This window comes from Amphiura filiformis, chromosome 17, assembly GCF_039555335.1.
Source record: "Amphiura filiformis chromosome 17, Afil_fr2py, whole genome shotgun sequence".
NCBI classification, from domain to species: Eukaryota; Metazoa; Echinodermata; class Ophiuroidea; order Amphilepidida; family Amphiuridae; genus Amphiura; species Amphiura filiformis.
This window is the reverse complement of record NC_092644.1, coordinates 2,753,722-2,766,865: the sequence shown is the minus strand read 5'-3', so window position 1 is coordinate 2,766,865 and position 13,144 is coordinate 2,753,722. Positions and strand designations below refer to the sequence as shown.

Below are 13,144 nucleotides of genomic sequence, written 5' to 3'. Positions count from 1 at the left end.
TGGTAATATGGAAATTCTCTTTAGAAGGATGATTTTTAAAACCAGCATTTGTAAAAAGTGGATTAAGGGGTAGGGTATGAACCTTTGGACAGTATTTATTGTGGGACATTAGAGCACATGAGACATATCGAATTGCATTCTGAATACAAAGAATGTCCTTCTGATATCAAATAATTTTCATTTTTGAAATTGCAATGTAATACACATTTTATGGCAAATGATTAAAAATTGATATTTTTGATATTTAACAGTACTGAAGTAAATTTTATAAATCTGATGATTTGTACTTAAAGTGTATGTAGGTAGGATGAAAAGCAGTTGAAAATCAGTTGAAAATTTGGACCTTTCGTATTGAAGATATGGATTTTTTTCCCAAAACACCAAAAAAAAAAAGGTCTTTTTGGGCAAAAAATCCATATTTTCAATATGAAAGGTCAAACTTTTCAATTGATCGTCGACTTTTCCTCCCAGCTACATACACTTTAAGAATATATCATTAGATTTACAAAATTTACGTTGAGGACTGTAATATATCAAAAATGTGAAAAATATCAAATTTTAATAATTTGTCATAAAATTTGTATTATATCATGAATTTCAAAAATGAAAATTATTTGATATCAGAAAGACATTCTTTGTATTCAGAATGCAATTCGATATGTCTGATGTGCTCTCATGTCCCACAAAAATACTGTCGAAACGCTCAAAACGCTCATTCCAGATCCCTTAACCCTGTTATTTGGCCTAAAAAATTCTATTACCTTGAAGGTTTAAATTCAGGTTGGTTGGTCGGGTTTAAGAAAATATTTGCTACATACAAAATATTAAAAAACAAACAAAAACCAGAAACAGAAGGTCGACACAACCTTTGATGATAAACAATGATTTATCTGAGGAAATAGTAACATGTTCTAGACATAGACCCATGTCTATTGAAAAACCTACCCACTGGAGAGGCACATCTGTGTATACCTTTATCCACCGGACCGTATGGTGCGCCACAGGACTTGCTAGAATTGGTGCAATATCAGGGGCTATCATTTTTTCTTTGGAAGGGGGTCCCAAATATACTGCTGGGGGTCATAATGTTTTGGAAAGAAAAATGGGGGGTATAAAATTGTTGATGACCAAAATAGGGGGAGGGGGGTTTATAAAATTGTTGCTGACCAAAATGTAGGGAGTCACAAGATAACCACAGATAGTATGTTTATTTTATTAAAAAAGACTGATTTCAATACAATTTTAGCCTGTTTAGAGGTGGAGGGGAGTCATAATTTTTTATTGCCAGGATAGGGGGGGGGGGGTTGCAATTTTATTGACGTCGACTTTTTGTAAATTTGGGACCCCCTTCCGAAGAAAATGATAGCCCTCTGAGTAATAGGTCAAATTGGCCCAGCAACAAAGTTCATATGGAACACTGCTGAAGACTGACATAGTCAGGTGTCATACAGAAACACTCTTTGACATCAAAGTGATAGTTGAGATATGTACCGGTAGTATGAACAATATCTACATTTTGTGCATCAAATCAAGTCAATGAGATAGCTGTCGATACATTTTATTTTCTGTAAGAAGCCAAAATTTGAATAATAAGTGTAAAAACTTGAAATTTGTATTTTTTTGCCAAACCAATACATCTTGGTATCATCTCTTTATTACTGTAACATAAAAACAAGTTAATTTCGCGAGCAATTTAATTTCGCGAATTTCGCAAGCACCTCAAATTCGCGAATTTCGCAAGCACCTCAAATTCGCGAAATTAAATTGCCGCGAAATTACAGTTGTGAAAATACACTTGTAACTGGTGCTGAATTTGGCAACCCTAACTTAACCAATTAAATCTGGAATATTACTATTTTTAACCATAATATCGTAATGTTATGGCATAAATTATTATTTGTTAGTCATTTACCTTGTAACATCATTAACATAACTTCGTTTATCATGACAATGAAGGATCATATGAATTCCAAAGGATTTTCACGTATTTTGCTGGAGGATTGATTTGCTTTCATGTTGATACATTCAGTTCTTTGAAAATAGTGTTTTTGGCACAAGTTTCCTTTCCCTCGCATTATTTGTGTCAAAATAACTTCTGAATGTTTTTAAATATTTTTTCACACCTTAGAAATGATAAAAATATTATTGTTTAGTGTTGCAGGATGAAAAATAAAGTTTCAAAATAAAACTATGTTTCCAGGATGTACAAAAGGCATGGTGGGATATATCCAAAATGGAAGCCTCCATTGAGTCCATTGTAAAACGTGTTGGTCAAAGTTCGCAAATTAAAATAACTAGGCGGTTACCCGTATTTCGCGGTTTTTGGCTATCATGGTTATTGGCTTTTGCAGATCTCAAAATCAGGGTGTGTCCTTTGTATGAGATCACTTTCCTCACAGCTGAGCTCAATTGCAGCTTTTTGCAATTTCACCTGACTTTTACCCTCAATTTGAAATTTGACCTGACCTTTGACCACGGATGACCTAACAAACGCAAACCTGAGCTTCCTTGGCCAAATTTACACCCACCCACAAAGTTTGAGCTCCAATATATGAGCAATTTGAAATTTTTACGTTTTTTGACCTATGACCTCTTAACCGTAGGACTGACAAAAAGGTCACTGGAAAGGAAAGAAAAAAGCAAGGTACACCAACTTGATGTGGGGAAACAAGTAAACAGACTAGACAGTATGCAGGGGACAAAACAGCAAATGTAGGCAGAAGAAGTAGGCAACGTTCGATAGCCAAAAATTACCAGTTCCAAGGCCCACAGAAGTGCTGAACCTGCAAAAACAACAAGCATCAATGGTAATACAAAACTGCACTAGAACAAGTGATGAAAATCACTGTGCATAATTATAAACAGACACGCTAAACCAAACATCCAGAGTAGGCACAAAACAGGCAAAGTTCGATGGCCAAAAATTGCCAATTCCAGAGCCCACAAAAGTGTCAGGAAAACAGTACACTGGAAGTGATGAAAATCACTGCGTACATAGCAGTCGAACACTAAACAGACAAAAAACAACCGACGTTTCGAGCAGATAAACTGCTCTTCTTCAGGGACAGACAACAAAATATAGAGCAAACAACAAGAACTACATGCTGTAGTTTAAAAACAAATTCAAGTCAAAAATTGAATGCAAGTTCAAATTGAAATAAGTAGCAAAAAGACAGCAGACTTAGAGCAAATTATTTTGATGTGTTTTGTGTCCTCGTCCGTTGGATTCACCATTACCCACTTTCACTGTGGAAACTTTTATTTGTTAGTCCAAGGTCCACTCACCCACCAAGTTTGAGCTCCATAGAGGCAATTTGAAATGTCTACCTTTTTTGACCTATGACCTCTTAACCGTAGGTCTGACAAAAAGGTCACTGTGTAAACTTTTGTTTGTTAGTCCAAAATCCACCCACCCACCAAGTTTGAGCTCCATAGAGGCAATTTGAAATTTCTACCTTTTTGACCTATGACCTTTTAACCGTATGTCTGTCAAAAAGGTCACCGTGGAAACTTTTGTTTGTTAGTCCAAGGTCCGCTCACCCACCAAGTTTGAGCTCCATAGAGGCAATTTGAAATTTCTACCTTTTTTGACCTATGACCTCTTAACCGTAGGTCTGTCAAAAAGGTCACCGTGGAAACTTTTGTTTGTTAGTCCAAGATCCACCCACCCACCAAGTTTGAGCTCCATAGAGGCAATTTGAAATTTCTACCTTTTTTGACCTATGACCACTTAACCGTAGGTCTGACGAAAAGGTCACCGTGGAAACTTTTGTTTGATAGTCCAAGGTCCACTCACCCACCAGGTTTGAGCTCCATAGAGGCAATTTGAAATGTCTACCTTTTTTGACCTATGACCTCTTAACCGTAGGTCTGATGAAAAGGTCACCGTGGAAACTTTTATTTATTAGTCCAAGGTCAACACACCCACCAAGTTTGAGCTCCATAGGTGCAATTTGAAATTAGGCTTCAATTGGACTTGACCCGGTCGTTGACCTTTGACCTTAGAAATATAAACTGGTTCTTTCTCATATCAAACTGCACCCACCCACCAAGTTTGAAAAATGTGCGACCCCTAGTCTCCGAGAAAAGATGCGGACAAACACAGACAGACAGACAGATTCCGGTGAATTATAGTAAGATTTTCTTCATAGTTTGCATTTAAGTTCAGAGAATAAATGCGACATATTTTGTTTCTAAATTAATTGCAACATTCTGTTGGGAAAGGTAAGATGAAAATTCTACCCGAAAACAAGAGAAAATTAAGGTTATGAATTCGGAAACTTTGATAGGGAATACACATGATACAGTGCATTTTAAGCTTCTAAATTTTTTTTTTGATTCGCGAAATTAAATTGCCGCGAAAATATGGCTTATTGGCGATTCGCGAAATAAAGTTGCCGCGAAATTAAAGTGTTTTACAGTATGTCTAGACAGATTTAACCATCTTTGTCAATCTGCTAAAATATTTAATGCTTACTTTATCTAAAATCAAATGTGCATAACATTGTGGCAGAACAGCCAAGTTAAACTAGTTTCTTGTAATGCGTTTGACAGAAAACAGGAAATTGGCAGTATATGCTTGGTCAATGATGTAAAGCTGATAATTCTTCAACTACAATTATACATGATGGACTCCAGTGTAATTCTATCTCACTTTATTTCAATACAATCTTGTTATTCTACTCTAATTTCCATTTATTCCTATTTTTCTTCTTTATCCATCCAGTACAATCGGTGATCGGCTAGGTGAGGCCAAAGCTAGCGGTAACCTAGGCAACACATTGAAGGTGCTCGGTAAATTTGACGAGGCTGTAGTGTGCTGTCAGAGGCATCTCGACATCTCAAGGGAACTCGGTGACAGGGTAAAGCTTATTAACAACACCAGAAGAGTTTAGAGCAAAATGTGATATACGCTATGTGCTGCCGGGTGTTATAGGGGTGTGATTCTTCAGGATCTTTCCTGATTTTCTGGATTTTTTTTGGTCAAAATTTATGAAATTTTAATGATTTTCAGCATTATACCGTATTTCGTCAAATAGTCGCCCCCCCTCAAATAATCGCCCCCCCCTCAAATAATCGCCCCCACCACTTTTTTCAACCAAGATGTTTCAAAAATGCCGATATTTCCATGCTATCTTGTGAGCAGCGTTCGAAATAGGGCGGTCAGCCGGCCATTGGCCTGTAACTTTTTGGCTTGGCCGGTAACTTTTCTGACTAGGAGTGTAGTTGCAGGCCCGGCTGGCCGGTAACTTTTTAGTTACAAGCCCGGCTGGCCTGTAACTTTTGAGGCATATTTCGAACACTGCTTGTGAGGTAAGCTTACCAAGTTGCGCACATGGTCCATAATAGCGTCAATAATTGGCGAAAATCTGGATCAGAAACCCGGAAGTGAGCCAGAGAAGTCAGTGTTTCTAGTTCATAGTTCGTCATTTTAGCGTGTGTTTTTAGTTTACCTAATGATTTTAACGGGAATTATCGTTCTAAAATTGACCTTGAATAAACGCCCCCCTTGGGGAAAATACGGTAGTCCAATTTCACACTGTTTTTCAGGATTTTCTACTACTTTAAAGATATTTCACAAGCTTTGAATCACACCCTGGTGTTAGTTTCATCAATGTTGTTATTGATCATTTTATTTGTATTAAATGAGACCTTTTCCCACATAATGAGAGGAAAGTTGCAAATCTTTATTTTTGAGTTTTGTCCAAATTCATATTCTCTGGATCATACATGTAAGTAGGGGTAGGTTATTAAACAGCCTTTAAAAAAGGTGATGTTCCAAATTTCTTAGGGAACCAGCTTATTTGATGGAGTATGATCTCCTGAGCATTTTTACACCATTTTCATCCAAATTGGACAAACAATGAGTTGGTTCCGGCCAAAACAAGTATTTGGACAGGAGGGTCTGTGGAAATATTGATGAAAATATTGATTTACAGACCCCCGTTCAAATCCTTGTTTTGGCCTGCACCAACTCATTTTTTGGCCGATTTGGATGAAAATGATGTCAAAATGCTCATACTGCATCAAATAAGCTGATTCCCTAAGAAAATTGGAATCACCCAAATTTGGCTATTCCTTAACCTGCCACTAATATTCTCTAAAATGTTATGAAATTTCCCAGGATTGCTTCCTCACTTTGCGTTCAAAAGTCAACACTATCTACCAGGGCACAGTTCCTTAACCCCAATACATTTGTACATTCATTGAATGACATTTGAAAATTTGGGTACAAAAACTCATACTCTGCAACTTGAGGTTAAATTTTGGTCCTGTGATTGTTTAATTGAGGTGCTTGAACTATGCCATAAGGACGAGGTCATTGTGGTCCATAGTGAAAATCACAAGGCAGCCTTTGGATATATCACAGTGTACATCTAAGCTTTTCATTTGGTTAATTTGTTTCTTTGTAGCATTAATATTTGTTGACAATTAACAGTACATTGCCCCTCGTAGCTGGAATGATACCTGGAAATAGCACTCTAAATAATAGCGGTTGGTCATACATGTACATGTACTTCATAAATTACAGCCATTAACAAAGTTCTGCTACAATCAAAAGAAAAAAATTTATTCAGTAATTTGATAAAGGCATATCTAATCTGTATGTGGCCTGCATTGTATGTACCGAACTCACAAATCCAATGTCTGAATCAACTGACATTTTGTAAATGGACACCCATATTGAACCCTAAACACAGGATGCTAGAATCACAAAATTCACAAAAGTAAGTAAAAAATAAATAGAATTTTTTGAATATTCAGTTTTAAAATATAGTTACGCAATACACTATTTGAGAACCAAAACACCCCATAATGAAGGAGGACAAGTTTTTTTTTTTTTAATACTTGGAATCAGTTGTGATGAGGGGTGTGGATTGGTAGCTACATGTATGCTAAAGGTCAGTTCATACTATGCCGCAATTGCTTTGCGTTACGTTGCGTTGCAGATATATCAGTTACTTTTTGCCGCACTATCAGCGCAACTCGTCGCATTTCCAAGTTAAAATGTATTTAATTTTATTGCGATACCACAATGCAGTATTTTGCAGTACAATGCAGTGGGGCAACGCACAGCACCGCAAAGCAATTGCGGCGAAGTATGCACAGATCTTAACTCTCCAAAACTTTTCCAGTTATCAAAATGCATAGACAATGTAGTACAACAGATGTGAATGCAAAAAAATAATGTATAATGTACCTTGGTGTGTTGTAGCTTAAGAATTGAATCATGCAAAATATTGCTCTGTTCTGCGATATTCCATCAAAAGTTAATCTATTTATAAATTTGTTCATTTCCTGTCAAAATCAACTGAATTTGAATTTTTGAATGTATCCATAGAAACACAATTGAATAAAATCTTAAGCGACAATAGAACACTCATATAACAATGATATATACATACTCAAAAACTTAATGTGGTTTTGTCAAGTGACAAATAGCAAGTCACTGACCGAGAGGTAAAGTGAATATTCCAGTAAAGTTATTCTGGGAGCTGGTCATCATGAGGACTTGGAAATTGGGCGGCAGCGCCCTTTAGAAATTTTGCTCAGTACACTGCTGATAACTTCCAGTACTTAAGGGATCTGGAACGAGCGATTTGAGCATGTCGACAGTATTTTTTGTAGGACATGAGAGCACATCAGACATATCGAATTGCATTCTGAATACGAAGAATGTCTTCTGAAATATCAAATAATTTTCATTTTTTGAAATTCACGATATACCGGTAATACAAATTTTATGACAAATTATTAAAAGTTGATATTTTCACATTTTTGATATATAACAGTCCTCGAAGTAAATTTTATAAATCTAATGATATATTCTTAAAGTGTATGTAGCTGGGAGGAAATTTGACGATCAATTGAAAATTTTGACCTTTCATATTGAAGATGGATTTTTTCCTCCAAAGACCTAATTTTTTTTGTGTGTTTTGGGAAAAAAATCCATATCTTCAATACGAAAGGTCAAAATTTTCAATTGATCGTCGGCTTTTCATCCCACCTACATACACTTTAAGTACATATTATCAGATTTATAAAGTTTACTTTGAGTATTGTTAAATATCAAAAACATCAATTTTTAATCATTTGCCATAAAATGTGTATTACATTGCGAATTTCAAAACATCTAAATTATTTGATATCAGAAGGACATTCTTCGTATTCAGAATGCAATTCGATAGGTCTGATGTGCTCTAATGTCCCAAAATAAATACTGTCCAAAGGTTCATACCCCACCCCTTAACATTAGTATTATTCTTATTTGGGTCACAGGAGTTTGGGAAGCCTTGGGTTATTATGCAGACAAATACCACATAACATCCATGTTTTATTGTTACACCCTAAGCTAACATTATCACTATTTGTGTACTGCAGGTTGGAGAAGGAAGAGCCTTATACAACCTAGGCAATGTGTACCATGCCAAAGGGAAACATGCTGGGAGAACGGGACATCAGGATCCAGGGGACTTCCCTGAAGAAGTCATAGCTAGTCTCAAGAAAGCTGTAGAATTTTATGAGTAAGTCAAGGAATTCAAATGGAGATCACTGGTGATTTCACTGAAGAAGTCGTAGCTATATATATGTGACGTGTCATGTCAAAAGGAGACACTTTTGCGCAGGATCGTAAATGGAGAAATGGCCAAAAATCTGCCGGTGGGTGATTTTTCACAATTTGGGTTTGTTGCGAATTTGTGATGATATTAATGTTAAAAATATTGTCTGAGAGTTTCAGACCGGAATGTAACTGGCAACTTGTATTTTTTGAGACATTTTTCAAGTTAATTCCTACTCTCAACATTGTCAATAATATTTTTAAAGGCTGATATCTCAATTTCCAATTTTATAATACCATAACTTCCGAACTCAATATCTTCGCTTAGTAATGTCTGATTTCATTGGGGAAAACGGTGTTGTGGAGCAAAATATCTCTATATTTAAGATATATGTAAAAACCTCAAAATTCATAACCTGCCCAAAAGTGTCTCTTTTTGACATGACACGTCACATGCTTTAGGTTCACCTCAAGTCCGGTATAATCCAAGACCAAAGACTAGTTTGCATCTGACGTCAGGGCAAAGGTGCGGCGTGATTGGTTGCTAACCTGCGCAATACGGTATTTTTGGTCCGATTGACAGGACGTCATACGCAAACTAGTCTTTTTAATTTGGTCTTGGATTATAGGGATGATGGTGTTTAAAGTTAAATGCACAGAGAGTACATGGCAAAGTAGGTAATGGTGCCTCCAACGGACAAGGTACAAAACACACCAAGGATGATACAAGAGGATACCTAGAATATATCAAAATAGAAAGATTCGAGCCAGGTATACCAACTTGGTGTGGGGAACAAAGACAAAGACAAGATAAAAACTAATGCAGTATGTAAACCAGAATGGTGTACACTGTTCCTGCACTAGAAAAAAATCCAAAACCACAGGGATGGTAGACAAAGTTAACAAAAATACAACCGACGTTTCGAGCAGATAAACTGCTCTTCTTCAGGGACAGACAACAAAATATAAAAGCAAACAATGAAAACTACATGCTGTAGTAAAAAAATAAAATTGTTTCAAGTCAAAAACTGAAGGCAAGTTCAAATAGAACTCAGTAGCAAACAAGATAAGCTCAGAGCAAAATAAGCATATCTTACCTCTATGAAAGACGGTTCACTACAGAGAGCAACTGGAAAGCAATATAATTATATGTAAATAAGCAACACCACAGGACAATACACCATTCTGGTTTACATACTGCATTAGTTTTTATCTTGTCTTTCCTGCGCTCTAATTCATGAATTGGATAGTAAAATTAGCAGGCACTCAACCTGGGCTAGCTACAACCCTGACAGAATCTGTATTCCTATTTGAATTCCTAGGAGTATGCGGTAAATGAGGGTGTGTGGCTTCAGGAACAAAGGGTATAACAGCTAACAATGAGTCGGAAAGAGTTTTATTCACATTCGAATCGAGCGCTAATTTGAGACGTATGTCTTGGGATGTGCCAGTTACGAGATTAAATTGGCTGAGCATTTAAAAACGTACAAGGAATAGCAATGAGCTCTGTGACTCGTGAAATAACAGGCATTCATCGCGAGTGAAATAACAGTCATTCATAGAAGAAACACATTTTAATGAGAGGCAATTTCTGTAAGTGCTTGTGACATTTTCAGTGATATTTTCCTAAATGTCACACCATCATGAATCAACACTTATAACAGGGATTTATTTCAAAAGTTCTGTCTTGAGAAACAGGTTTTCTGAAACATTTCATATATGAAAGGGCATCGGTTTAAAAAGCTGTAATTAGGCAAATTACAATTCATGACTTGAGAATTATGTCAGCACTTAATTTTTTGCGTTAAGTTTCATTGTTATAATTGATGACAATGGGAATATAACCTTCTCTTGAAAAGTGGAGAACCCAGTTTCTTATTGTGAGCCCATTGTTATAAAAAGTATCACAAAAGACAAGTTGTCTGCTACTCAATTTGGGCTGTTTCATTCGAAATCCATACACCCCCTATGGAAGCTGTGACCTTAATCTCTCACACAGGGAAGTGTGAGTATTAAATGGAGTTACCTGAATGGGTGACTCCATTTGAAATCTACACCTCTTGTGTGGAAGATTAAGGTCATGTCTTCCATAAAGGGACTATGGTTTCAACTAGAATAGCCCAAAAAGGTAGACTGCTCTCAAAATGTAGTGACACAAATTTGTGTGAAAGCACCATTTTCTTGAACAGGTTACTTTTGAAAAAAATATTTAGAGCATTTGAAAAAAGCATTTTCGTGCATAATTTGTAAAAGGTCGTAAGTTTTTAATAACCAAACAACTAGTTAACCCTAACCCCACCAGAGCTCACTATATTAAAGCCATTGCTGGTGCATGCATTCCAATCCGATGACGGAATCAGCCCAAGTCATATTCTCAGGGAATCGCTGGCTGTGCCATCGTAACCCCTGTGGCTACAGGCTAGTGATCATCTGCATGGCATGTGAGTGGTCTGAGGTTCGAATCCCGGTGCTACAAAGTGATTTCTTTGTTGATTTTCTCTCCTTTCTTGTTTCTTCTGACCCTTCCAATAGCAAAAAAAAAATGGACATGGTTAGGGTTGATGAAATCAGACGTGTGCTTACTACCACATATTAATAAGATTACACTGTGAACCAAATAGGTCTCACTCCCTTTGGTATAGTTTTAAAATAATAAACACTTGTAAGGATTTATGCTACTTATTATCATCCACCCTGAAGGTGCTAGCCTAATAACACAACTAAGGTAAATCAGATAAAACGGAACAGGAATACAAGAGGTCCGATTTTGGAATACAGTTAGAAAAACAGGAGAATACAAGAGAAAAACCTGTAAGGTTAGTCATGGATAAGCAACCATGCTTACTCACTGCTACTGCTGACTGGGAATCGAACCCGGGCTGCAGTACACAGTGTCAACAGCCAGTGTTATAAATATAAACTTAATACTCCGTTGGTGAGCGACGCTTGACGAGGCGATTGGTATTTCATTTAACGCAAGAAAAGGAGGCCTACCATATCTGATTGGCTAGAAATCGATCGCTTTGTCGCTCAGAGGTGTAGTACAAACTCAAAATGGAGACATGTATTCAATTCGATAAAGAAAGTCGATTAATGTACATTGTATTATACAGCACCTGGGTTTTACACGGGTTCCTTTGTATAATTCATTTCTCAAACAGTTTAAAATATCACAATTTTTACTTTGGATTTCAAAATCTTTACTTATAAAATGTAGTTAAAGATATCCACAGCAAACAGCAAGGCCCGCTAATTAGTGTATTGCTTTTCGAGTTAGTGTACTGGAAACAAAACCTGCGTTTTACCTGAAAACAAATCGAATTTTCTATAATAGTAACACCATATGTGGTACTGATCATGTGCAAATCGTAGAATAGAAACTAAGCGGCAGGCTCTATGGCAGGGCTATGGTATCTCATATCATGTAAATGGTATGCTTAGCCTGAGTCGCTCGGCCTATCTCGAACAAAATCGCCATGCGTAGCTTTTTAGCAATTTTGACACGAAGATATAGGGATGATGACGCAGTGCATTAGTGAGATTTCAATGGGAATAGCCACTTCACCTTGACAATGCATTGCAACGTAACAATAGCATTCATTCATTCAATAAAATGCACTCAGATAACAGTCTTGTTACACTTACCTCAGAACTGATCGTCCCAGAAAAACATTGACAATAAGCGGCATCGTCATTAAATTCCTGATGCATTGTGGGATAGATTTGGTACCGCTAAACTCCGCCATCTCAGGTAAATTGCTTTTTTGGGATCAGGCTTCAAATTTTAATTTTTGGGGCACCCATTTTCAAGGCCACTGGGCAAAGACAAAGAAGGGCACCAAGGCCAACAAGTGATGAAGAATGCCTTGAAGTTGACAAAAGATCTGGGGCACCAGTACCAAGGTCAAAACTGAAAAGGGGCAGGTAATGGCCTTGGTGGCCCTCCATGAAATTTGAGCCCTGATTGAAAACTTAAAGTTTAGTAATGTAACAAATTTTTTTCATTTTGTTTTCTTGAATACAGAGCCAACTTGGCAATAGTACGAGAACTTAACGACAGAGCAGCCCAAGGAAGAGCCTGCGGTAACCTAGGCAACACACATTATCTTCTGGGCAATTTTGACATCGCAATCAAATACCACCTGGAGGTAGGTAGTCAAGTATGGAGAATGTTTGGGGGAGGGTAGTGGATGAGAGGGGACTGGGGGAGGGTATGTAAGAGGGGCTGCTCATGTGGTGTATACTAAGGGAACAAACCAAAAGATGAATGATATCTTAGAAACAAAAGTCTCTGGGAGGGTAACAAAATACATGATTACGTTTCGTAAAAATCTAGTTCAAATATCGTTCAAAGTTATCTTTCGGTTTGGAATGTCACACATTTCACACTTAATAGGGTTTAGGGAGGAAGGGATCCTAATGAAATCACTTTTGGTTTGTCCCCTTATTCGGAGATTTGGAAAAGAAGACAGCCTGGATGCTTCATCATAGCAGGTGTAAAATACTGTCATATGACCAGGAGGTTTGTGTGTGCTTCAACGTATCCCTCTGTGACAACGCATACCGACATCGCCTGGCTAATAA

The 13,144-nt window shown here is 37.1% G+C and overlaps 1 protein-coding gene across 2 annotated transcripts in view; it reads left to right on the top strand.

Annotated features, from left to right (window-relative positions):
* LOC140136796 (uncharacterized) overlaps positions 1-13,144 on the top strand; it is a 130,620-nt gene that overhangs the window by 57,350 nt on the left and 60,126 nt on the right. For both annotated transcript variants that reach the window (XM_072158394.1, XM_072158393.1), the window contains exons 3-5: positions 4,727-4,862; positions 8,383-8,525; positions 12,585-12,708. In XM_072158394.1, the coding sequence (XP_072014495.1) occupies positions 4,727-4,862; positions 8,383-8,525; positions 12,585-12,708 (403 nt within the window). The remainder of the gene's footprint in view (positions 1-4,726; positions 4,863-8,382; positions 8,526-12,584; positions 12,709-13,144) is intronic.